This window comes from Excalfactoria chinensis, chromosome 7 (assembly GCF_039878825.1).
Source record: "Excalfactoria chinensis isolate bCotChi1 chromosome 7, bCotChi1.hap2, whole genome shotgun sequence".
In the NCBI taxonomy this organism is placed as follows: domain Eukaryota; kingdom Metazoa; phylum Chordata; class Aves; order Galliformes; family Phasianidae; genus Excalfactoria; species Excalfactoria chinensis.
The window spans coordinates 34404354-34428948 of NC_092831.1; the positions used below are offsets into that span (position 1 = coordinate 34404354).

Below are 24595 nucleotides of genomic sequence, written 5' to 3' on the forward strand. Positions count from 1 at the left end.
GTTATTAAAAATAACTGCATTGGGAACAAAAGTTTGTTTGCAAGAAGAAATGCTGGAGGTACAACACTGCATAGGAAATTAACAAACCTCAAACACATTTTTGGTGATTCCGAGGAGGCCAAAATAAGCCATTCCAGTTGCACCTGAATTCACACATATTTCTCCAACTTCATCGGCTTTACACAGGTAAGGAGTCCCATCCACCTTCACAACGCAGACATTAGCTAAGGGGAAAAGAAGAAAACAGAATCATAGCATTCCTACATTTCAGCAACTGATACAGAAGTTACACGGCTACTGTCAGGCAGGCAAAGATTTTAGTACCAATTAACTATCAGCTACAGCAATAAATACAGCATGAAAGTGAGCTCTATCTTTCTGACAGCAACATGTTCTGAAAGGTTTGAAAGGTACAAATTTGCAAACATTTTGTTTGTTTGACTATAGGGCTTCACAGCCTGCATTTAAGCTGCAAGAGAACAGTAGCAGTTGGTTTTCAATATGAAGGCTGATGGCTTGATCAAATTAAAGCCTACATGAGTTTTAAGATGAAATATGAAAAGATACTAATTAAAGACATACCATTCCTTTTATATTATTAGTACACATTCTGGTATTCATAGTATCACCTCTTAACTTCAGTGAGAAACGCATTAGAAATCCACAGAAAATCAAATCAAATACTACACTGATCTTTGCTCTGGCCATTGGTTATATTTGTCTCCTGAAACAGTCTTCAGAGGCTTCTCTGGCTAAGCAGACTCCTTGCTTACAGACTCTGGATTCAACTTTTTCCATCCCCAAAGGGAAAGGAAAGAGAACAGAAAGGGAAAAGGCACATGAGAATAAGGAAGTTCATCTTAGCATTTACAAAATTAAAAATAAATCAAAAAGTCTATTTGAGTCAATACAAAACGAATAGAGCCTCTGATCATGCCTTAATTTTCTGAAAATTATTTAGTTTGTTCATTTCTATCAAGACCACTTGAATATTTTAGCCAACAACAGCCATTATGAGGGAGTGTACTACTGTATTCCAATTTAGCCAGTCTTAATTGATAACACAGATAGCTCTCATTTTCCACAGTTCAACTAGTACAAAGGGAAATGGTAAATGGAATTTGGCACATTGCATCTGAAACCAATACATGATACAGCCGGTTTTGCTGCAGGTGTTGACAAATAACTCTGCTTGTCTTCTGTTGGCAACAACTTATGTCTGAGTAGGAAAGACAATAAATCACCCTATGAATAAATCAACCTCCAGATTATCTATGAGAACAACAAATATTTATTAACAGAGTTTGGGACACTGACATGCTAACCTTTTTTGGCCAAATAAAGAGACTACACTTCCTGTCCAGCACAAGTCCAAGTCCAAAATAGAATCAACAGTTTTAGCTGCTGAAAACTGATGTGAAATAGAAGGCTAGAATTAAATACACAGTATAAGCTAGCAGTTTATGATTTACTCACATAGAAAAACCCATTTTGCAATTTAGGAGGAGAAACACTAAGAAAGACAAATTCAAACAGATACTTTCTTACCACAGGAAATAGTTTGACAGTCTTAGAACTCTGTATGTAATGCTTAAATAACAACACATATGGAAGTATAATTAGCTGGGGATAGTGTGACAGCTTGTAGGCAATGCTGCAAACCCTCAACTCATTCACAAACATGGAAAAAACAGTGGATTATCCTGCAGTTTTGCAATGATGCTCCATTCATGAAGCCCAAGGATAATCCTATCACCCTAATCAAGTCAAATAAAATACTCACCAGTAACCAAAGCATGATATAGGTAGTCTACACATACATTCTAACAGCAGGCATAGTTCTGCCCTGCCATGTGCTACTGCAAGGTTTTCCTTTTGCAGTATCTGTAGAGCCTGTAATCTTGCTTCTCCTTCTTTTCCTGCTTCATGTGTGATATACAAGAGAATGCATCTACCACCATTTCAGGCTCTCAACAGCATCGCATCTGAAAAAGAATTAGAGAGAAGGAAAAGGCAGATGGGACAGGAATGTACATGTGGACTACAAATCGTGAAGAATACTGATTACTGGGTAGGAAAATTTTCTTTCTTCAAATGAGTCCACATGTACATTCTTACAGATGATGACTTTCAGTAGTCAGCCCTGCCACAAGATTTTTGGCAGAGGATGAGAATCCTATTGTGCAAACAAATGTGCGCACCAATGCCCTACCAAAGACTGGATTCAGCTTTGAATATTTCAAGGACAGCACCACATGAACATGAGAAGAACATCACAGGTGTGCAACAGCAGATGGCTAGCACAGAAATCTGTTGCTACCAGTTGCCTGATGGTTGTTAGAGAGTGCTCTCATTTCACTTTCATGCTCTCATAGCAGATCCTTGTGCAATTGTTACTGTGTGCCAAAAGTGGAATTCCAAGATCTTCTTGTAGGGAGCAAGTCTTCCTGCAAGGCCTGGGCCCATGAGAATAACAAGAAGGCCCTCCTAGCACTGCAGCTTTTCTAGAAGCAGGAAGCCTCAGGAGAAACACCAAAAGGCTAGGATAAAAACATTCCTACCACCCTTGGAGAAGATACTTGCAGGGAGCCCAGAAAAACCAAACCCTCAAAGAAAACAGCAAACGAGGCTGCTCAATAGAGAGATCTGATTCCCCATTCTTCTAGGGAGAATATTAAGCATAAAACAAGAGCATTCATAGACTAGGATGAATCTACACCGTAAAAGTGGCCACACAGGCATCCAGAGCACAACATTTAAATTAGAAGACAACATCTCATCACAAGTGCACCCACTGCTACAGAATTTCAGAAGTGGTTCTGCAGCAGGAGGCCATCTAGTGCCATAATGTGGCAGACTGAAGACAAACAGAACACAGAACTGACCACTGCAATAAATTCTGAGAACTAAGATAGACTAAGATACTGCTTTTTCATCTTCTCAATCTGAGGAACACAACTAAAAGCATCACAACTGTCTTCTAACAAATCCTTTCACGAACCAGGCAATGAGATAAGGGAAATAGCTTTCTCTACAGTGGAGAGGCATCTGCCAGCATGCGGAAACATGCTTTCAGAGACAGAGATGTCTACAAACTGAAGGATGCATATTGTTCATCTTGCAGAAGCTTAAGGTCTGGCTCAAACCTATACTTTTCTACTTGAGTCTAAGAAAGTAAGTCCTACAGCACTTTCTCTGTGAAACAGATATGATTAGGAGATATAGGAATATAGATCTTCTGGATTAGAGAGGGTTATTTCGCTGTCAGAATGAGAAGGATGGAAACTGTAAGTCGGGAAGTAGCAGTGAGGCAAAATTTAACCTGGTTAAGTCCCCTCAAGCATCCATATACTAGCATGAGGTATAATAGTGTTCCAAGATGGTAGGTGACACTGACAATTACAATTACATTCCAGCTGAGGAGGAAGTAGGTCTGGACGACCATCCTTACCAGCCCAATTTGAAATAAAAAAAGGAAAAAAAAAAAAAAAAAAAAGAATGAAAGACCCTTATGAACCAAACATTGCTTCTTATCAAGGTTGGTTCCCAGACAGAAGAACATGCAAAACAGCCCTAGCTTTTCAACAGGTGAGAGAAAACATAGTAACTCCCAGGAACTAGAGAAGCTTCCAGCAAAATGCATCCTAGGTTCTATTTCATGAATTCCCATTCTGTCTTTCATGGGAACATTCTTCATGGATGTTTGCTTCTGTGGTGGCTCTTGTGATTGGCATTCATAGTCGATAATGGAAGTGAACAGCCAAGGCAACATGGCATCAAGAATGGTCTATGGGTTAAACAGTAGTGACATAAGGCATTATGCTGGTGCTAAGGGCTCCATGTTATTTGCTGATTAAGATCCATAAAGTAGATGGACTTCTGATGTTTCAGTACAAGTAGGAAGGCCTGAAGAACAGGAGACAGAAGTGGATTCTTTATATCCATTACCTTTTAAACAGCTGGTTCCTGAATGAAGTCCACCTGGGATCTTCAAGGGTCTTCTTGTCTCCTTTCTTAGAAATCATAGAGAAAGCCCAGGTTGGGAGGGACCACAGGGATCATCTATTCCAACCTTCACTTGGCCAAATGAAATTCAGGAATGTGAGCTCCTACACTGTAAGATGCTTGAATGACCAGAGCATGTAGCAATTTCCAAGACCCTATCAAAGTGCTTACAGGGGTCAGAAGAGGGAACACTACCTTCAGGGATGGCATATGACACAGATTAGGCCTTTATTAAAAGTACTGCAATCTAAAGAAAGAAAAAAGAACAGGGAAAGACCGAGAGTCATCAGTCAGCCGAGCAATTCAAGAGGGCAACTGACAAGAAAAGAAATGGTGGTAAGTTCTCTCCTGTATGCCAAACACCAAGCAAGAAGGATCAGAGTACATCCATCCTCCATGACTACTACATAGGAAAAAGTGCAAATCTTACAAGGCAAGTCACAAGTATATCCAATATTAGAATGTACATGCAGACTCGTTTGAAAATAAGTATTAATCTTTAAGTCAACAATTTCTTTTCATGTGGCACAAATTTTGCTCAGATTTTCACTTTCTCTTTTCTACTCTTGAAGCTCTTTTCTTCTCTCCCTGGTTTTTGTTTGTTTGTTTGTTTGAGTCAGAGGGAACAAAAGCCTTGAATTACCACCTAGAAAGCACTCTGTTGCATAAGTTCGTTCTTTGGAAAGGCACAGAGATATTTCTGCTAAAAAATACTTCCAGACATGGTATTTTTATCCTTTTGCCAAACTGAAGCTAGTCTGCCTCAGATAGCTGGATACTGATGAGAGTTTTAAAACACTTAATGAATTCCGATGCTCAACTTTGGCTTAACCTACAAGTAGTTTTGCCACTTACTGCTGTGTTTCAAAATAGCAATAGCCATCAACTGCAAGTTACATTACTTTGAGGCTTAACTCTAACTTCCCCTCACATCAGGCAAGTCACTCCATTTTCTTTACTACTGCATAAAGTCATGGTAGTGCTGTCAATTCTCTGTAAATGACATTTTAAAACAGAAGAGCTAAGAGGAGATCTCAGTATATTAATCAGCCTCTCTCCTCTCCAGGGTATTACCCCATAGGACTCTTTTCAAGCCACTCCATGAAGAGGCTGAAGTCTGCTCTCCTGAAGCCCTGCCATTGTGATCTTACTTTTGCCCTGATCCTTCCTCTTGTGATCCAAAATTTCACTATCTCATGATCTTGGCAGCCTTCAATCTTCACATCCTCAACGATCTCCATTTTTGAGCATCTTTCCTCAGTGGATCCTCTTTGACCTGGGTCAGGAAGCTGATACTGCTGCACTTCAAGAAAACCTGGTCTGCCTATGCCCTGCTGTGTTGCCCCTCCAGCAGACATTTGGCTGTCTGAAGACCCCCATGGGGAGCAGGGCCTGCAGATGTGAGGATGCTTCTAGCTGTTGGTAGAAGGCCTCATTTACTTTTTGTTTCTGGTCAGGTGTCCTACAGCAGACACCCACTACAGTGTCATCTGTACCAGTCTGCTCTTTAGTCCTTACTCACAAGCTTTCAGACAAGTCTTCATCCATGCCCAGGCAGACCTCCATGCACTCCAACTGTTCTCTCAAATAAAGGGAAGCTCCTCATCATTTTCCCCACATTCCCTTCTTAAAGAGCCTGTATCCTTCCACTGCAACTCTCCAGCCAGAAGAGCTATCCCACCATGTTTCCGTAATCCCAATATGATTGCAGTCCTGTAACCGCACACATCTGCATCATTATGTTTATTCCCCATGCACTGGTGCAAATACATTTCAGAGAGACACTTAAGTACGCTGATTTTTCAGACAGAGTTTCAGTGTCACACCCCTACTGAGAAGAAACTCCACAACTGCCACTTCCTGAATTCTCCAGAAATTGTTGGGCATTTCTTACATACCACGCACTACATCAAACACGTTCTTCACAAAGACTCAATAGCAATTCAAAATGAGAGCTGGCAGCAGGTTGTACACTTAGTACCAGCTTCAAAAGATGAAAAACATCAGTGCTAACCAACTGAGGTGCCTAGGCCACAAATAAACACTTAACAGTGGGTAAGGCCAGATCAGGACAAAGACAGGTCTTGGAATGCTGGAGAGCTAATGATAAAAATAAAAAAGCAGCAATCAAAGTAAAGCCTCCGAAAATAGTCAACTGTTGCCAACTGCCCATCAATCTCAGCCAGGCTTTGCGCTGAGTCACACTATGAAGGCTGAGAGGAGCACTGCCACCATCTTGGACAACATAAACGTGCTCCCATGGCACAGAAAACAGGCTCAGAAATATGCTGCAGATGATGCTGAAGAAAATGTACTGTCACAGCTCAGAGCTCTGTATGAATGCACAGACTACCAATCAGAGACACATCTGCTAGATAAAACATCATATTTCCTAGTAAGCTTTAAGATTTGTGTATTTTCCTGCTGCATTTCTTACTGCATATCTGTGCATCCATCAGCGCTAATGCTGGCAAATGAACAAAACCACAACTCTAACATTTAATCAGCCATAAAGCACTTGCCCAATCCTAAATCTATGACAACTCAAATTTACCATCAGCTGATCTCCCCTACAAACATATATGAATGTCCCTAGTTGAGACAGTACTCGATATTACAGTTTTTATGCAATGTGTCAAAACCTGAGTCACACTACCTTAAAGATACTTCTCCTTTGCCAGTTTTATCTATTTCAACAGCACAGGTACAATAATAAAGTAACATGCATTATGCTTAAATCTATATTAAAAGTTTTCCTACCTCCAGGCATAATCTGACCAACATCTTGTACAGTTAAAACAGACAACTTCTCCTCAGTATCCACTCTTATCACACCGTAACTCAGACAATTCATAGATAAAACTGCTTTCCCTGGAGGAGGCCCACCCAGTTCTGGAGGTCTGAAAAACAGAAAGTCAAATCACTCATGAGTCAACAGACCAATGGCATTAGGTCCATCAAAAGCACCGTGCAGGTTAAACAAAAGAATGGTGTCTTATCTTAAACAAACAACACTTCAGGACTGGAATGCATGATATACCTGCAAGCCTCAGACTTTATCCGTCTAGGTCTTTGAGATTCTGTATGTGAGTAATTGTCTTTTCTGACTGTCATCTTAGCAATAGCATGTATTGAAATAGTCAAGAATTTTTTTTCAGTCAACTCAGAAAAAATTCATAAATTACCTGCGAATAGCAACAGTGAGTGCCTCTGAGGAGCTGGCACAGGGGCAGATTACCTCAGGTCTCAGACCTCTGGACTGAAATACATTCAGGAAGGCATCACATGAAGATATTGACCCTAAAAAGAACAGTAACAAAATAATGGCTAACAACTGATTCAGGGAATGAAATCCACAATTGCATATTCTTTCTCTGGTAGTGTTCCATAACACTTACCATCACTGAAAGTCCTCCAGTGATGCAGTGCTTATTTTATCATTATGGTTAACTGTACCTGACAGTTTCTACAGTTCTCATGAGTGTTTCTTATTGAGACCACAGAGCCACAGCATTTAAATATAAAATCAAATGCTTCTGAGAGATCTTCACTTCCATTCAGAACTCTACCTTGCCATTGCATGCAGCTCCAAATGTACAGGGATGCTGCATGTCCTACAGCTTTGTATTGTACAGATCTGCAATCATGGTACATAAAGCAAGGCAAACTTCACTGACCATGTTATATCCTGGGTTTAGAGTAATTTGATGTAAATTCATATAACAGTACAACACTGATAAAAATATCATAGACAGAGATACATACAGCTAAGATGCACTAACAGCAGTGAAAAAGCAATGACACTACCAGCATGCAAATAGCATACAAATTTTACTACAGAATTAACAGTGTAATACCTTCTGAGCATCAGCTCTGAAAAGCTGCCTACAACAACAATCATCCTAACAAGACGAGTTCAGGTTTTCACATTCTGCCAACACATGTGCTGACCTCTCATCATGTAACTAATCTCCAGCAAACCTGAAACACCATCGATTTCTGTATCATTTACAGAAGAAGGTAAGACTCCACCAATCACTCTATTAATAATACATATTATTCCTTTGAGTTAAGGCTGTGACTGCTTCAATTTTTATGTCCTTGCATGATTGAGTTGAACTCCAGGGTAATGTACAGAAATTAGATGTATTCAAACTCATACATTTTATCTACTGTACTACATGGGCACCTACTTTGAAACTGGCATTATGATTTACTTTAAAAAGACTGTTAGAAAAAACTACATTGCCCAAAACTGTTTATCTAATAAGTAATGAAATGAAGTTTCTCCTCACTATCCTTAGAAAAAGAAAGGCTGCTGTCTCGTTTGCTGAAGATTAACTGTTGAGCTCCAATAGGACAGGTCCAGACTTCCATAACTTATGTGTGTTTCAGTTCACCTTGGACTGACAGCTCCATACTTACATGGATTAGCTCCATCTGCCACTATTAACATTCGTAAAGAGCTTAGACTGACATCTCTCTGATCCCTCTGAGCCAGAAGTGACCAGTGCATATCACGTGATTTTACTACAGCAACATGGGCTGAAAATAATGATAAAAATAACAATAATTATGGCACATGTACAGAATAAAGACAGAAATTATAAAATCATATATATACACAAAAATACACATTTACAAAACAAGTTACAATCTGCTTCTATTTTACTACAATGATGTGTGTACATTCAGTGTCTCCAGATGGACTTGATTGGAGAATCTAAACACTCAAATATCAAGACAGTAAATTCAGTCGCCTTTAAAGATCTATCACAGGAAGACATCAAAGTCAATCATCAATCATTCTATCAGTACTTTTACTGCCGTAATGCAGTATGTGTTTGCTGAAGCTGATGTGCAACAGTGGCAAAGGACATCAGCTGGATGAAACACCAATGGCCTGCCATGCTGTAGATATCTTATATAAACAGATTTTTCTCTGAATAGTTAATGCAAAAATATTTTAAGGTTACCTTTGTATGAGCAGACTTTCTGTATCCAGGAAAGCGGATTAACCTTCATTAATGCATAGGGAATACTGATGACATGCATCCTGTTCATAACGCTCTGAGAAAAATATTCAAAAGTAAAGTTTCAATTGGCTCAAAGAATACACTGGGAGGCAGAATGTATCAATGTCATAAAAAACAAAGAGAAAAAGTCAAGAGATATCAGCATATCTCTTGCATTTAACTGTTACTTATGAGTACAGCCAATAGCAGGTAAACTATCTGTCCAGTTGGTTAGTGAAAAAAGAATACTCTACTCTTATATGTATAAACAATGAAATACAGCTTGAGATGGTTTACGATCTCATTCTGAAGCCAAAGCACTGCTCCAAAGAGAAGATTCTGGTTACAGTTGTTTTTTTTTTCATTTATTCATACACTTACTGTTAATACTCCATGCCAAAGGCCAGCATCTCTTTTGAAATCCAACACATTTGTTAGTGTTTCAGCTAAAAGCAAAGGAAAAGAAGCAGTTTTATGCAAACATTTATGATTTTAAGGTGTTTGTTATGGTGACTATGGAACTTTCCTCACATCTAACAACTCAAAACTATGTTGCCATGTCTTTTTGTCTATAATAAGAGATGCTTTATCACAGAATCACACCATACAATGGTTTGAGTTGGAAGGGACCTCAAGGATCATCAAGTTCCAGCCCCTCTGCAACAGACAGGGTTGCAAGCCACTAGATCAAGTACTAGATTAAATTGCCCAGGGCCCCATCCAACCTGGCCTTAAACACCTCTACGGATGTAGCCTCTCTGGGCAGCCTGTTCCAGCACCTCACCACCCTCTCAGTACCTGAAAGTGCCCATTTATTACAATCACCTTAAAATTACAAGTAAATTCTTTGTAATAACTTAATCTAGAGGCATGATATTCAGTTTAATACCACTTTGAGTGCTTGTTACCTTTGTCCAAGAATTGACTGAAACTGATTTTGATGCCAACTGAAGAAATTTTCAACTAAAAGTGGTTAAACTATATTTGAAAGAATCACATTATTGAGAAAATCTACCACAGCTGTACTAAATTTTCTTTAGTGCTTTCTCTGAGAAATTCAAACTTACATTATTCCAAACATAATCAAATTTTGGCACAAGATCTAACCAGATTTTTGAAGGACGTCTTTTACTGATCAGGTCAAATCTGCTAATCAAGGATGGAGGATGGCTGAGTGTAAAAGAAATGTTTCTCCAAGTACTTGCTATTCCTCTTTAGTTTTCCATAAATACAAGAGCATACATAGCTATTTCCCAATAAGTAAAATACTCCAGTTAGCCAGCCACATATCCATTCAGCCCCTGTGCGACTGAGAACTCCAAAAGTAATAGAGAGTATGATTTTGTGACATAATTTTCCTGAACAAGCAAAGCAATAAGCGTCATTTTGAAGTTATACCTAACGTACCTTCTGAATACCCGCATGCCTGAGTCAGTGCGTGACAGTGTGCCAGCATGGAAGCATGAGATATAGTAATGCCCACTGTGCTGCCTTCTTTACTTGTTTTGTACTGAAAAGAGAAAGTTTACACACACATTAGTTTAACAACAAATACAGAAGGTAAAGAAAATGTACAGTACTGAACGGAAAGGATAAATACAAGAGCCAGATATATACATCTTTTAAAGAAAACAGCTATTGTTTTTGTTCAGAGAACACACTAACACTCTACCCTAATGGAACAAATTGTCCCATGGATCCCAAAATGCCAATTATTCCCAGTCTTTAGTCATACTCAGTATGCCAGTTTTCCCAGTAATTTTTAGAGAAAAATTCTTGCTCCACAATTAAACATATTACAGTCATCTCTTCTGTAGCATCAGAAGATCGAAGGAGGATGTGTTGTGACTTAAATGGGAACAGTGTAACAATATGTTAAGCATATTATACTGGATCACCTCAATATAAGCAATCTCAGCACTGGCATCCCGTAATTGTGGATGCCAATCCTTAGTTGGTTTTGCCAGATGCTTCCCATCAATCACAAACCAAATGAGACGAGGCCAACCTTCAAATTAAAACAAAAAAACAAAAAACAAACAGAAAACCACAAATTACTGTCATTACACTACCATCATCTTCTATTTCCCCAGTATTTCAGGATAACAATGTGAATCAAGCAATGGCTGCAGCATCACAGTCCTGACAGGAAGAAGGAGGAGCACTAAGTACTCTTGACAATAATGGCAATTCTTTATGCATAAACCAGAAGCTTGCAAGCAAATTCAAAGAGGTGGCTTAACAGTAAAAATCAATATGTACACTTTTTATAGTAAAACAAAATTGGAATACTTTGAAAACATACCTTTGAATGTAACCACCTCACCCGTTTGAGATTTAGGAAGGCCCTTTTGACAAGCATCGGTGGTTAAAGCTAGAGTTACTCCACAGCTGCCCAAAAGAAAGCCAACTTGTTGGCTGCCAGCATCCTACAGAGAAACCATATTATAGCAAACTCTCAAATAATCAGGCACAGTTTATTGCGTCTTTTCTGTGTTTTGAAAATATTAAGCCAATTTACATCACAGGGAAAAAGAAAGGTCCCAAGACCTTTCATGGCAGCTCTGAAATCTACGCTCAAATACAGTTTTGTCTATGGTGAACTATGTCAAATTACAGAGCAGTCTGGTAAATAACGGTGAAAAGCAGCAGCAAAAACAATGGTTGTACACATTCTCCAACCCTGTAGGAAGTTCATATGTTTCATTAAGACACACAGACAGTTAGATGTCATTTCTGAGTCTTAAGGCACGAAAGAACAGACCCTGTAGCTTTTCCGAACTGTTCTACCTGCTTCTTTTCCCACTATTCAGCCTGAGAGCTGAAAATATTTCATCCCTGTGTCACATTTTGAGAAAAAAAGTTGCAGAGATCTTTTCCAAAAGAACATATTAAAGCAATTTCTATAAGCACGTATCCTAAAATAGTAAAATTATTAGGTTCACAACATTTTGTCCCATCTCTAAATATTAAACATCTGCCAAACTTAGAACATGTACTTCAGTCTATTAGCCACTGAGGAGCAGAGTGAGTCATTCAGCTGATGAACTGTACTGCTTTCAAAAGTGTAGGCTTGGAGGGAGCCTGCCTAAGATCCAGACACTGTCCATCCCTCTCCAATTCATTTATGAAGCTATGAATTTTTTGATGTATTTGCCTACCTTTCTTGTTAGTGGAACTTCTATTGGCACAGGGATAAGTTCTGCCAGGAGACATCCATAAAACGCCACCATAAACATAACTGGATCACTATTAGGAAATACAAGAGCTACCTACAAAAATACATCAGAATAACATGAAATGCTTTTTGTCGTCATTTGGGTGGCATGTTTTCTTACATTTGTGGGACAAAAATGCTACAGAACTATCCAGGTTCACAAAATAGGAAGAGACATAGTGAGAGCTGTGATTATATATAATATTACAAATTACAGTATTACAAAGCTGAAGGTGTTCCTCACTCTCTATTTTATCCATACAGGTGACCACAAACAAACCTACCCTGTCTCCAGGCTTTAGCAGTGGTTCATTCCTACTGGTTAGCTTGTTTAGCAAAGTATATGCTAACTTCAAGCTCCGACTCCACAGTTTGCCTAAAGGTGAGGAAGAAATTAAAAAGTAGAGGCTTAAATTGCAAAATTCAGCCAGCAATTGACAATAATATGTATATACATGCAAGCCAGCTGTATTAGAACAGAATTAGCAGTTACATTAGCAAACACTGGGCAAAACCAAACTGCTTGGGTTAAAAAGAAAAATTCTAATCACAATTACTGTAATACTTCTATTTCACTGGCACAGGAAAGTCTTGCTACCCACAGTACTAACCTTTGTATGATCCTTAAGTACAAGTTTCCTCTATAAGGACATTCAAGATGTACGCATGCTAAAACTTTTTAAGAGTGCATGAGCCATCTGTTACTTCTAATTTTACAGCAATTTCTTTTTAGCTTTCTTTTATAGGTTCTTTTAAGCAAACGGATACAACTGTTTGAAATTTATCAACAGCCACTCATAATGAATCAATGCTATCTATTTTCCAGTCATAAACTTTGTTTATTTAAAATAAACAATGAACTTTTAACTTGCATTTGAATAGCACTCTCAAAGGATCTGCCCTGAGCAGTCTGGTCCTTCCAAGTAAAGCCAACCATTTGTTCTACAATGAACACATGCTTCTTTCTTACAGTTACCACCAATACCAACCATAGGTAAGCGTATAAACAGCTTTCCCAGTTGTATCCAACGCAGTCAGACAAGGGGCTTTTGGCTGGGTAGTTCCCCAGCGTTGCAAAGCTGCCAGCAGAGAAGGTGGCCAGTTGGTCACCACACTGACAGGTTCACCTTTAAGTACATTCATCTGATTTCCTTCAGGCTTCGGTTGATTTGGGTCAGGCTGTTGCACTACAATGAGAAAACATAAAGTGGGTGAATATCAGTCTTTACCAAATGTGCAAATTATACTTTAAGACTGTTCTACAAACCACACTCATCCTTCCTCACAGCCATCAATGCTTCTGCAATTGATATCTTGACTGCAATCAATGCAAACTGAATCAGAAGATTTTCCAAAGCAAGGGAGGAATGTCAAGTATAAGCACACACAGCAGGAGGGCTGAGTTGAATATTATCCTTCATTTCCTATACTATGAACAGAATGGTCACATGCTATCACAATTCTATCATGATTACTGTTTCTCTTTAGGAGGAAAAAAGAAACCAACACTTGCTGAGCTGTATCAGTTATTTCTTGAATTGCTTACACGAAGAGTGAAATTTGTATTTAAAAGAAAATTAACCTTCTAGTAGTTCTTCAAAATCATCAACAAAAAACTCTTTCAAAGGTGGGCGCTTTGGTCTTTTCAAGGTATTTAGAAGCTGCTGGATTTTAGAGGACACTCTGCTATTCACTGGGACACCTGCCAAACAGAAAGGATGCATTATTTACCATGTATTAATAAACACACAAATACATGTTTCCACATTGCTGACAACATCACTCCAAGCTCAGCATAGATTTCAGGTGGAAGAGTCATTCAAAATGCATAGCTTGTTTAGGTAAAAAAAGCTTTAAACAATAACAGTTTCATATGTGGCTTACAAGGCAAGGTTTCCATAATGGAGGGCTGCAGCAGGAGGATGGGTAATGTACACGGATTCTAGCATTGTCCCATGTCAGACCAGAGATGGCTCCCACCAGCTCCAAAAGGGAACTGCTGCTGGCCGGAGCTGAGCCATGAGTGATGCTGGCTGTGTCTCTGGCAGCGGATTTAGGAAAGGGAAAAAATAATGGGAGAGAATGGTGAGAAGTGAGAGAGAAGCAGCCCTGCAGCCACCCAGATCACTGCAGAGAGAGGGCAGGAGGTACTGCAGGCACAGACCAGACCTCCATGGTCTATGGAAGAGCCCACAGTGCAGCAGGGGATGTGGCCTGAAGAAGGCTGCAGCCCCATGGAGCCCCTGCAGGTGCAGGTCCCAGCCTGGAGCTGCTGCCTGTGACTCTGGACTGCTGGAGCAGTTCCTGCAGGATGGACCCTGCAGTACCAGAGCCATGTAGGAGCAATGCCCTAGGCTGCAGCCCATGGGAAGCCCATGCAAGATCAGTTCAGGAAGGATGCCATCACCCCATGGGAGGGACCCCACAAGGAGTAGGGACATAGAATGATTGTGGGGTAGTGGCAGAGATGATGGCTGTGCTGCTCAGAGGGAAGATACAGGAGGCAGTGTATATAAGAGAAGGGAAGGCATTTTTAGTTCACCTTTAGTTTCTCATAGCTCTAATACGTTAGCAACAGGCAATACTACATTCAGCTTCCTGCACTGAGTCTGTTTTGTTTGTGATGGTAATTAGTGAGGGATGACCCTGTGTTTCCCAGTGGCAGAGCACAGGAAATGCAAAACAGCCTTTCATGTGCAGACTGACATAATCACCATACTTCCACAAATGAGGAGAGGGCTTTGGAGGAGGCATGGCACATGGTGGGTGTCAAGTTCAATTCTGCTCATTCAGAACAGGGGACACAGATGGTGGGAGGCTTGTAATACAATTACCATCTCCAGTTTCCAAAATGCTGCTGTTGTAGCCTCTGGGAACTCCTCGTACTGATGCTACTTGTGGACGCTCATGATGCAACTGTTCCACCAGGCCAGTGGTTACATCAGGAGGTGCCGAGTGGTTATCTGTATAAATGTGAGAAAAACAAATGACCCCATCAATCATGTTAAGATTCAGTGCACCCAATATTGCTTCTTACAGCATTTTTACTGTTCTCTTGTTTTTGACAAAATTGTTTTCTTTAATAAAATCAAAACCAAAATCTCAAGGGGGGAATGAAAACGCTGCATTGAATTCTGAAAGGAACCGCTTTAACTTCGCAGAGTTTCACCTAATTTCAAAGGGATCCAAGGAAATTCAGACATAAGCAGAAAGATGGGTCACTCCATCACTTCAAGGTGAAAGCAAGGACATCTCTTATGAGTAAACAGCTCATGCCTAGAAAGAAAAGTTGCCTCATCTCTCTGTAAAAATGGGAGCACCTGAAGTTGAATTACTAAGCTGGAATTACTATTCTAACACCCATAGGATGAGAAGGTATGAAAGCATTGGGCTTGGAAGAAAGGAACTTTTTCCCCAGGACAACATCAAGCACTTACCTAAGCTCTGTATGCAATAAGAGGAAGACTGTTTTATTAAGAAAAGCAGATTTAGATTTACAGTGGCAAATATAGTGAGTGCATTTAGACCTGAACACACCTTAAGGATGGACAAAGACATGATGAGAGACTCTCTCAGAGGAATGTAACTGCCGACTAGAAATTTATCATGTGTAGTTTCTGTGACCATTAAGTTTGATTACATCACCCTTTTCCTTTAGCAGCTTTTCTTACCACATTTTTCAGAGCCAGTCAATGTATCTGTATATCAGTGCTTCCTATGCTCTGGTACAGATCGTTCTGCACAAGCGGTACGAGTGAGAACAGCTGGGTTACTGTAGTGTGCACTTGAAAAATAGGTGTAGATGTCAACACTTTGGTGCACCACTGACCAAAAGAGATAAAGCACAGAGCTTCCTGAGGCATGATATGGTCATGGATGGCCAGACATTACAGACAGTTTAATTTCAATGATGTGAGATACAAGCAGTTAATACTTAGCTGTTCTGTTACATCTATGTACATAAGGAAAGCAGGGCTATTCTCAAATGCTCATGAACTCAAAGTACTGAATAATCACTCTTAAGGCAAAAACTTGCATTGCTTGGAGCTGTACCATGCTTCTACACTAGAGAACACTAGGGAATACTGTCATTAGAAACATAGTGATCTACTTTATGGAATGGTTTTGAATGCAATCACAGGTTATGAAATCTAAGTATAGGGAAGAAGCATTCAAATGAGGAACACTTGAATTACTGATACCAGGAATTGCAGACCTGAAATATTCAGAATCCTAATGGATACAAATTGGGTTTCAACAGAAAAAGCTTATAAACAGAATGCTGCGCCATGCTGGAGAACTGCGTGGAGTCATACATCTCACCAGGAGATACATCTCACCATAGACCTTGAATTCTTGTATGGCAGAAGCAAAGCCTGGGGAGATACGGGCAGTGCTGTGAAATATGTAATATTCACCAATCCATTTTTAGGAAGTGATTAGCCCTATAAGGTAACAAGTGCTTATAACTCTGCTCACAGATTTCCAGAGCTTATAGATAAACCTCCAAAACAGCTTTAAGCAGTTTTAGTGGGATCACCAGAAGAAAACTTCGCATACTTTGCAGTCATCACCACTGCAATGACAAATCTTGTATTAGAGAGATCTGTCATGTCAGGCATTAAGCAGTACCACAAAATTCTTTCATTTGGGTAAGATACCAGAAGGACAAAGTATCACTTCATTTAACAAAAGTTGGATTTAAAACTAGTAACAATAAAACATGACAACTATGTGTAGAGCTGATCCATATTATCACTTCACAAGGTTTATAGAAAGCCCATGTATTCAGAATAAACTGAAAGGCTCTTGATAAGCACTATACAGCTTTCATTTATTTTTTGTTTTAAATTGTATTAATTCTCATCTTTACCAAAATCCCAAATCACTGACTTCATAAAGAATCCTTAAATAGGAAAGGAAACATAATCCAAAGTACCTGGACCCCATAGCGCAGTATTAACCTGTTGCATTTACAAATCCTGGACAGATTATTAAAGTGTAAAGCTTTCATTCCTTTAATATACTATCAAGAACTACGATCAGAGATGTAACTGCAGGGTGCCTTCATCAGTGGAAATCCTCAAAATACCACTGTGCACAGATGTTGTCGCCGCTAAGCGCTAAGGTGGCTGAAAACATAAATCTGTGGCATGCACTTGGTGTGATGTGCATATAGGTAATATATATTGAAATCACAATAGAGAACAAAACACACATACACTCTATGAACTTTAGTGCACATGTAGTCCAGAAGCCATGTGGAGGTGCTGTTCTGCAGCATTCAGGTATCTCACAAGCATCTCACAGCCAACTTTCATGCCAATCAGCCTCCCTAACCCACAGGTGGAATGCCAGGGGTGCTTATAAACAACTTCTCTGCTGCCCACAGCTACTGTGTTCTATACAATGAAGAAAACTCATCTTCACACATCTGCCCCAAGAAGACAGAATTCCTTTTATGCATACACAAGGAATAATTTCCATTTTCAGGACTCCCGCTCAGATGAAAATGACATTAATTTTATTAACTACATAGGCATTCTACTTGTAAGTCCATTAAATCCATGAAATGACTCTCTTGCCCAGAGATACTGTGACAAAGCACAGAAAGAAATGGGGAGCAGCCAAAAAATCATGTGAACACAATTGTGACCTGGGGACCAAAGTTAATTGGATTCAGTCTGAAGTAACTTCCAGTTACTGATTAGAAGAGATGGAGACAATAAATGCAAATGATAAATGCAGTAACCCAATAAAAAAATGCATGAGATACAATATAGAAAATTAAAAGCGAGGCATCAAACACAAGGCAGTCTCTAAGGAAGAACCTTATAATGAAGATTCAAACACTATAGAAAAGCCCTGATATGAGCAGGAAGCTGGGTTAGACACAGATTGCTATATCTCATTTTGTCTCTTGGAAATTATTCAGTAAAAAAGGACAGTTTAAACAAAGAGAGCACACTAACCCAGCTACAACTTAACATGGGATCCCCAAGCCATTATTTCCTTCCTGCATACTCCTCTGCAATAAAACCTTAGAAACCTTGTTTGAAACACTCTCACAGTCTCCTGTGGAGGTTGCACAGCAGTCACAGTTCAAACACTTACCACACATCCCTGCTTCCAGTTAAGCAAAAGAATTCATAGGATCATTAAAGCTGGAAAAGACCTCTAACATCAGTGCAACACATCAGTACCATGCTCACTAACAGTGCCCCTCACAGGTGGGATATGATGGATGAGCACAGGGGAAGTGTTTAAAATACCAGAGAGCAGTGGATGCATTTCTAAATTGCACTTCTAAGTTTTTCAATAAACAGATTATGTGCCAAAGATCATGATCATCCATTTTCCCTGGTACTTCACAAAACAGATAAGATGGGAAATAACCCACAGTTCAATCCACAGAATAATCCACAGCAAACTTTAAGAACACCCTGACACACTGCTACCTTTAGACATGCTAAATAAAATATTACACTAATATAATAAAAGGCCTCAAACGAAGTGTAGATACTTTTATTGATGAAAGATGAGCAGCTTAAACAGGATGTATGTTTCTGTTTGACTTGATACTGTACCGTAACCTTGCACTTCCAATACTGCAGCCTATTGCTTGGGAATTTAATACAAACTTAGTATAGATTCTCAAGCATATGAAAAGTGTGAACAGTTATTCAATGAATAGAATGTTTTGATGAAGCATAATGTTAGAAATATGTAAGAAAGGTGGGTTATGTATTGTAGAAGTCAGTACATTTACTGAGGAATTTAAAAAACTCTCATTTTATGCTCTAGGATCCACAAAAGGCCTCCCCTGTTAAAGTGTTCCAGTGTTTATTGACAAAAAAAGCTGCAATGTAAAAACAGAGTAAGCAGGGATCAAGTACTCTGGATGGATAGATCTTAAGAAGCTGGCAGTGAAATCTGATGTCTCTCTTTATACAAGCTTCAGCATAACAGGTTGCTGTGTTATATTTTACACATACTATTCTTATCTTGCAAATGTTTGCAATTATGTTTGAATTTCACCAACAATCTTATGTAAACTTCAAAGGTTAGTCATAATTGCATTTGTGAATTTTAGAGAGATAAACTTGAGCCTTATGAATCCATAATGTAAATTCCAGGCTTCCTCAAAGCAAGGCATAGAAATCCTCCATTTTACTTATACCCACTGAGACCAATAAATAAATGCAGATTTCCTTCTTAAATCAGATTTTGAGGTCAGCAGACATCAGTGGCTCATCCGTCTTGTTCCTGTACACTGAACACTTACCAGTGATCCAGCGGCAATGTTTGAAGTCCATAAGTTTGGGGAAAGGAAGATGAAAATGTAGATTTCTTTAAAGGCAGTGAAAAGGTCACGTTTCATGCAAACAGGAAAGTTCTGGCTAACAATAAAACCACAAAACAGAAGAGCCTATATTTATGGATGAAGTACTGGTGAAGTTCAGAAAAATGAACAAAGCTAAATGCTGCCCATAGCTTTGTATGACACTTTGTATGACATCTCAGTATTTTTCCTATCTGACCTAACCTGTTCTCCATAAAGAATTAGAGAAGATTGTATAGTCTATGCAGGCATACATCACCAGGTAAGCAAAAAGTTGAGTATCAGAAGTACCAGAACTCTAAACATTCAGGAACAGCATATGTGATACCTACTGCACTAGATACCTACTGCCCAGAGAAGCTGTGGATGTCTCATCTTTCAAGGCCTGTTCAAGGCCAGGTTTAACACAGCTTTGAACAACACGGTCTGACAGGTTTGAAACTGGGGAGGCTTTAAGGTCTCTCCCAACCCAAACCATTCACTATAGGTGAAACACAAATATAACATTTTTTTTCTTTCTCAACTATATTGGAAAAAAGATAATATTATTTGAAATACATAGACTACTCTTCTAAGTCCTTTCCTATAGGTTATTACCCATTACATTACATATAGGTTACTACCCATTACATATACATTACTACCCATCTGCTGTACACAAACAAGAACAGTAAGTTTTCACTTGACTGTATACAGAAACAATATAAAAAACATTTGCAAAATGGAAAAGATGGCTTTTCTCCCTCCCTGCAAAGTACCTCACCAATAAAAAAAAAGGAACAGGAAGTTCTGGACCTTTGGTGTTACAGAGATTGAGACAAAACTCACTCATGGGAATGATCAGTGTCAATCCAGTCTTCAGAAAGGGCAACAGGAAATTACAGGCCAGTCAGCCTCACCTCTGTACCTGGAAAGGTGATGGAATAACTTGTTCTGGATGTCATCTCCAAGGACTGGAAGGATAGAATGTTATCAAGAGCAGCCAACATGGATTCATCAAGGGGAAATCATACTTCACCAACCTGGTAGCCTTCTAGGATGTCATGACTGGCTGGGCAGATGAGGGGGCAGCAGTGGATGTTGTGTACCTTGACTTAGCAAGACCTTTTTACACTGTCTCCCATAACATCTTCGTAGGTAAGCCTAGGAAGTGTGGGAAGATGAGTGGACAGTGAGATGGACTGAGCATGGGCTGACTGGCAGAGCTCAGAGTGCTGTGATCCAGAGGTGTAGCGTCAAGTTGGAGATCTGTAGTTAGAAGTGTTCCTCTGAGGACAGAACTGAGTCTGATCTTGTTCAGTGTCTTCATCAGTGAGCGGGATACAGGGATGGAGTGCACTCTCAGCAATTTTTCTGATGATGCAAAGCTGAGAGAAGTGGCTGACACACCAGAAGGCAGTGCAGCTATTCAGCAAGACCTGGACAGGCTGAGAGTTGGCCAGAGAGGAACCTGATGAGGTTCAAAAGTTTCAAGAGCAGAATCCTACACATGGGGAAGAATAACCACACACTGAGTACAGGTTAGGGGTTGACCTGCTGGAAAGAAGCTCTGCAGAGAAGGTGTCCTGGGGGACAACAGGTTGGCCATGGATTAGCAGTGTGTCCTTGTGGCCAAAAAAGGACAATGACATCGTGGAGTGCATCAAGAAGAGCATGGCCAGCAGGTCAAGGGAGGTTATACTCCCCCCTCTGCTCTGTCCTGGTGAGGCCACATCTGGAGCACCAGGTCCAGTTAAGTGCTCTCCAGTTCAAGAAAGGCAGGGAACTGCAGGAGAGAGCCTAGTAGAGGGCCAAAAAGATGATTAGAGGTCTGGAGCATCTCCCTTTTGATGAAAGGCTGAGAGACCTGTGACTGTTCAGCCTGGAGAGGACTGAGAAGTGATCATACCAAAGGGAGTCTATCGAGTGGATGGGGCCAGGCTCTTCCTGGAGGTGCCCAATAACAGGAGAAGAGCAACAGGTACAAACAGGAACACAGGAGGTTCCATATGAACACGAGGAAGAGCTTCTTTACTTTGAGGGTGACAGAAAACTGGAACTGGCTGATGAGAGAGGTTGTGAAGTTCCCTTCTGTGGAGATATTCAAAACCCACCTGGATGCTTTCCTCTGCAATCTACTCTAGGGAACCTCCTACAGCAGGGGAGTTGGATCAGATGATCTTCAGAGATCCCTTCCAACCCCCATGATTTTCTGATTCACACTGTGGCTTCTATTTTTTCACTTTAACTCCAGAATAAAGGACAAATGTTATCATGACAAATTTTAATTAAAAGAAAATCACATTTCACTTTGAAATCTAGCTTTTTCAGTACCTCTAGTTTCATTAACTTTTCAAAGATTCCAGATGAATTTCTAGACTTTTAGATGTTTATCAATTGAGTTGCCTTTGAAATTCATAGCATAATGCTGTCTACTGAAAATACATGTAAATACACCAAAATAATGATCCCCTTGAAATTCCACTTTTTAGATTTAACTTCAGTTTCTTGATAAATCAAGCATTTTATCGAGAGAATGCACATTCGGATCTCCTGAAAAACTGGTTTGATTTAAATTGAATACACACATATCATACATACCTGTGGATTGTACATTTTAAGGCTATTTATGGATATCTCCTGGTGGAACACAGCACGTACATGACTTCTGCATTTAGGATGCTTTGGGATTTTACTTCGATTTTATTCCAATCACATAGGGAGTTCTTTACTAACCTAGCTGGATGTGTGCCATGAGATCTGCAAGCACCGTGGCAGCAGCAGTGGCAGTAGCAGTACTGGAAGCAGCAGCAGGTTTCCCTCCTGGATGAGATGAGGTGGAAGATGCAGAGGATGAGGTGGACGAGCCCTGAATAACCCGGTTAAGCCAGGGCTCTGCGTTGGAATGGCTCTGGAACGGAGTGGAGGTGATCCGCCCTTGCCGACGCAACGAGCCCTCATCTTCTGATGCTGACGATGTGTCTGTGATTAAAATAATGATGACAGGCATGTAATGTGGGAATGACCCAACAGACAGGAACATGAAGTTTCTCCATGTTCTCTGCGTAGCATTCTCATGTGCTACACATGAGATGCATCTATTAGGCAAATGGTATCTTCACATGCACTAATTCTGTCCATTACCATTTTTAGGGAAACACAACAAATTCTATGTGTTGTAACAAGAGCACCTTGAAGCAAAGTTTCATTTATTTCCTGTACTTGGGAAGACAATGCTTGAAAAAAGCTTCTACCTAACATACTTAATATACTTTGAATCATGCTAAGTAAGCATGCCACCCTTATGGAATATTTCTGACTAGATAAATTGGAACTTGTCCTATCTGAATAATTCCCAACACTTTTTTTTTGGGTTGGATATGATTTCTTTTCCCTTTCCTTTCCTCTTTTTTTTTTTTTTTTAATTTTTATTTTTTAATTTTTCACAATTTAGGTTCCTTTGACATTTTTTAAACTACTTACTAAAAAAAGGTACTGTGTCAATGAAAGAGACATTTCATTAATCAAAGAATAATTAGAAGGAACTAAAACCCACAAACTTTAACCACAAGCCGACATTAAGGTGCACAATATGTAAATGCTTAGAAAAACACGGCTTTATTGCAGATGTATCTTTATTGCTGTTAGAAGCCTGATAACCATTTTAGTTACCATCCAATTATTTGCAGGTTTTCATAAATTCCTCTTTCGCATCCAATGTCTCTTATGCGCTCAATTGATACAATAAAAAGGTCTTTTCACTTGGAGTCGAGATTCTAACAAAAGCTTATATTTTTGACTTCTTAATGTTTGAGATTTCCTGCAAAACTTGTTTGAAATTAAGATCTTCATGCCAAAGGAAAGAAGTTACCAAATAGGCCCCATGTTCAGTCTCTTACTGAAGGAACTGTCGCATTTTAAGAACTAGAACCACAACACAGCACCCTCCACACCCGATAACCAAAAGGATGCCCCTGCAACAATGCATTGCCCACATACAGACAGAGTTCATATCGTGTCAGTTTGTGCAGAGCAGTTCTAAAAGTCACACATTATGGTGAGAATATTCCTGAAAAGATACTGAAGGCAGAAATCAATATGAGCCAAACAACAGCTGATGAGAAAGACAGGATGCCCACTGCTGTACACCAGAGTCCTTTCCAGACGTGGAGCTCCTGGGTGACAAGGGGTTGTTGCCTCAGAAACCTGCAGTCTGTTTTGGAACTTTTCTACATCCTCTGAACATAGCGATACGCAGTTCCATGTCCAAATTTTGTTGAAGCCATACTGAAAAGCATTACTTCATCTCTGGCAACAACTTTCAACTACCACATGTTCAATCTTGTTTTTAAGAATATGTGCATTTCCAGCAGCTTCAGTAAAACTGCTCTTAACCAGTGTAAAAACACAAAACTAGAAATCCTGTTTACCTCAGCAGCCTTTTCAAAGTCAAAATCACAAACGTCTTTACTTGACCGTCTCTAGTCAAATAAGTTCCAAACAAAAATATACAGGATTGATTTTGAGAAGGTACAGCCGTGGATGACCATTCCTGGGACTGTGCCCTATATGGTATTTCTTGTCTACTCCCACAGTTGTAGTTTTCAGCTGCTGACCACATCTGTCTCTGGAGAGGAGCCAAACCAGCCCTGTAGCTCTTGCAGCCTTCCCTTCCTTTTAGGCAGAAGGCAAACACAAACAGTTCCCGTAACACTTAACAAAATAGGATAACAAACAATCAGGATCAGGAGAAAGAAAAGCCCACATTTGTGATTTATTATCTCTTCAGAGTGAGAAATAAGAGCATCGAAAAACAAAGGTTTCTCAGAAGATACATAACTCTGATTGTGTCTGTTACCCAGTTACATGCTCTACGAAGTCCCCCTAAAATTTCTAAGCTTTCAGATATCTTATATAAGCCAAAAAACTTTGAATTTAAAATATTAACTGAATGAAATGGAAATCCTCATAGTAAAAACTTGCTAATTTCAGAACAATTCTATCATGAAGAGAAAAGCAGATAGGTAAGATAAGGCT

At 39.6% G+C, this 24595-nt stretch overlaps 1 protein-coding gene across 5 annotated transcripts in view; it reads right to left on the minus strand.

The window, feature by feature from the left end:
- The window catches only part of DIP2A (disco interacting protein 2 homolog A), a 90026-nt gene that overhangs the window by 25274 nt on the left and 40157 nt on the right, over positions 1 to 24595 (minus strand). For 2 of the 5 annotated variants that reach the window (XM_072341259.1, XM_072341262.1), the window contains exons 5-19: positions 22295 to 22540; positions 15072 to 15200; positions 13820 to 13939; positions 13227 to 13424; positions 12522 to 12613; positions 12182 to 12292; positions 11326 to 11449; positions 10919 to 11028; positions 10428 to 10530; positions 9402 to 9466; positions 8982 to 9075; positions 8431 to 8550; positions 7191 to 7305; positions 6766 to 6905; positions 88 to 224 (exon numbers count right to left, since the gene is read on the minus strand). In XM_072341259.1, the coding sequence (XP_072197360.1) occupies positions 88 to 224; positions 6766 to 6905; positions 7191 to 7305; positions 8431 to 8550; positions 8982 to 9075; positions 9402 to 9466; positions 10428 to 10530; positions 10919 to 11028; positions 11326 to 11449; positions 12182 to 12292; positions 12522 to 12613; positions 13227 to 13424; positions 13820 to 13939; positions 15072 to 15200; positions 22295 to 22540 (1904 nt within the window). Of the gene's footprint in view, positions 1 to 87; positions 225 to 6765; positions 6906 to 7190; positions 7306 to 8430; positions 8551 to 8981; positions 9076 to 9401; positions 9467 to 10427; positions 10531 to 10918; positions 11029 to 11325; positions 11450 to 12181; positions 12293 to 12517; positions 12614 to 13226; positions 13425 to 13819; positions 13940 to 15071; positions 15201 to 22294; positions 22541 to 24595 lie in introns of all 5 variants that reach the window. The other 3 variants (XM_072341261.1, XM_072341264.1, XM_072341263.1) reach the window with 3 other exon arrangements.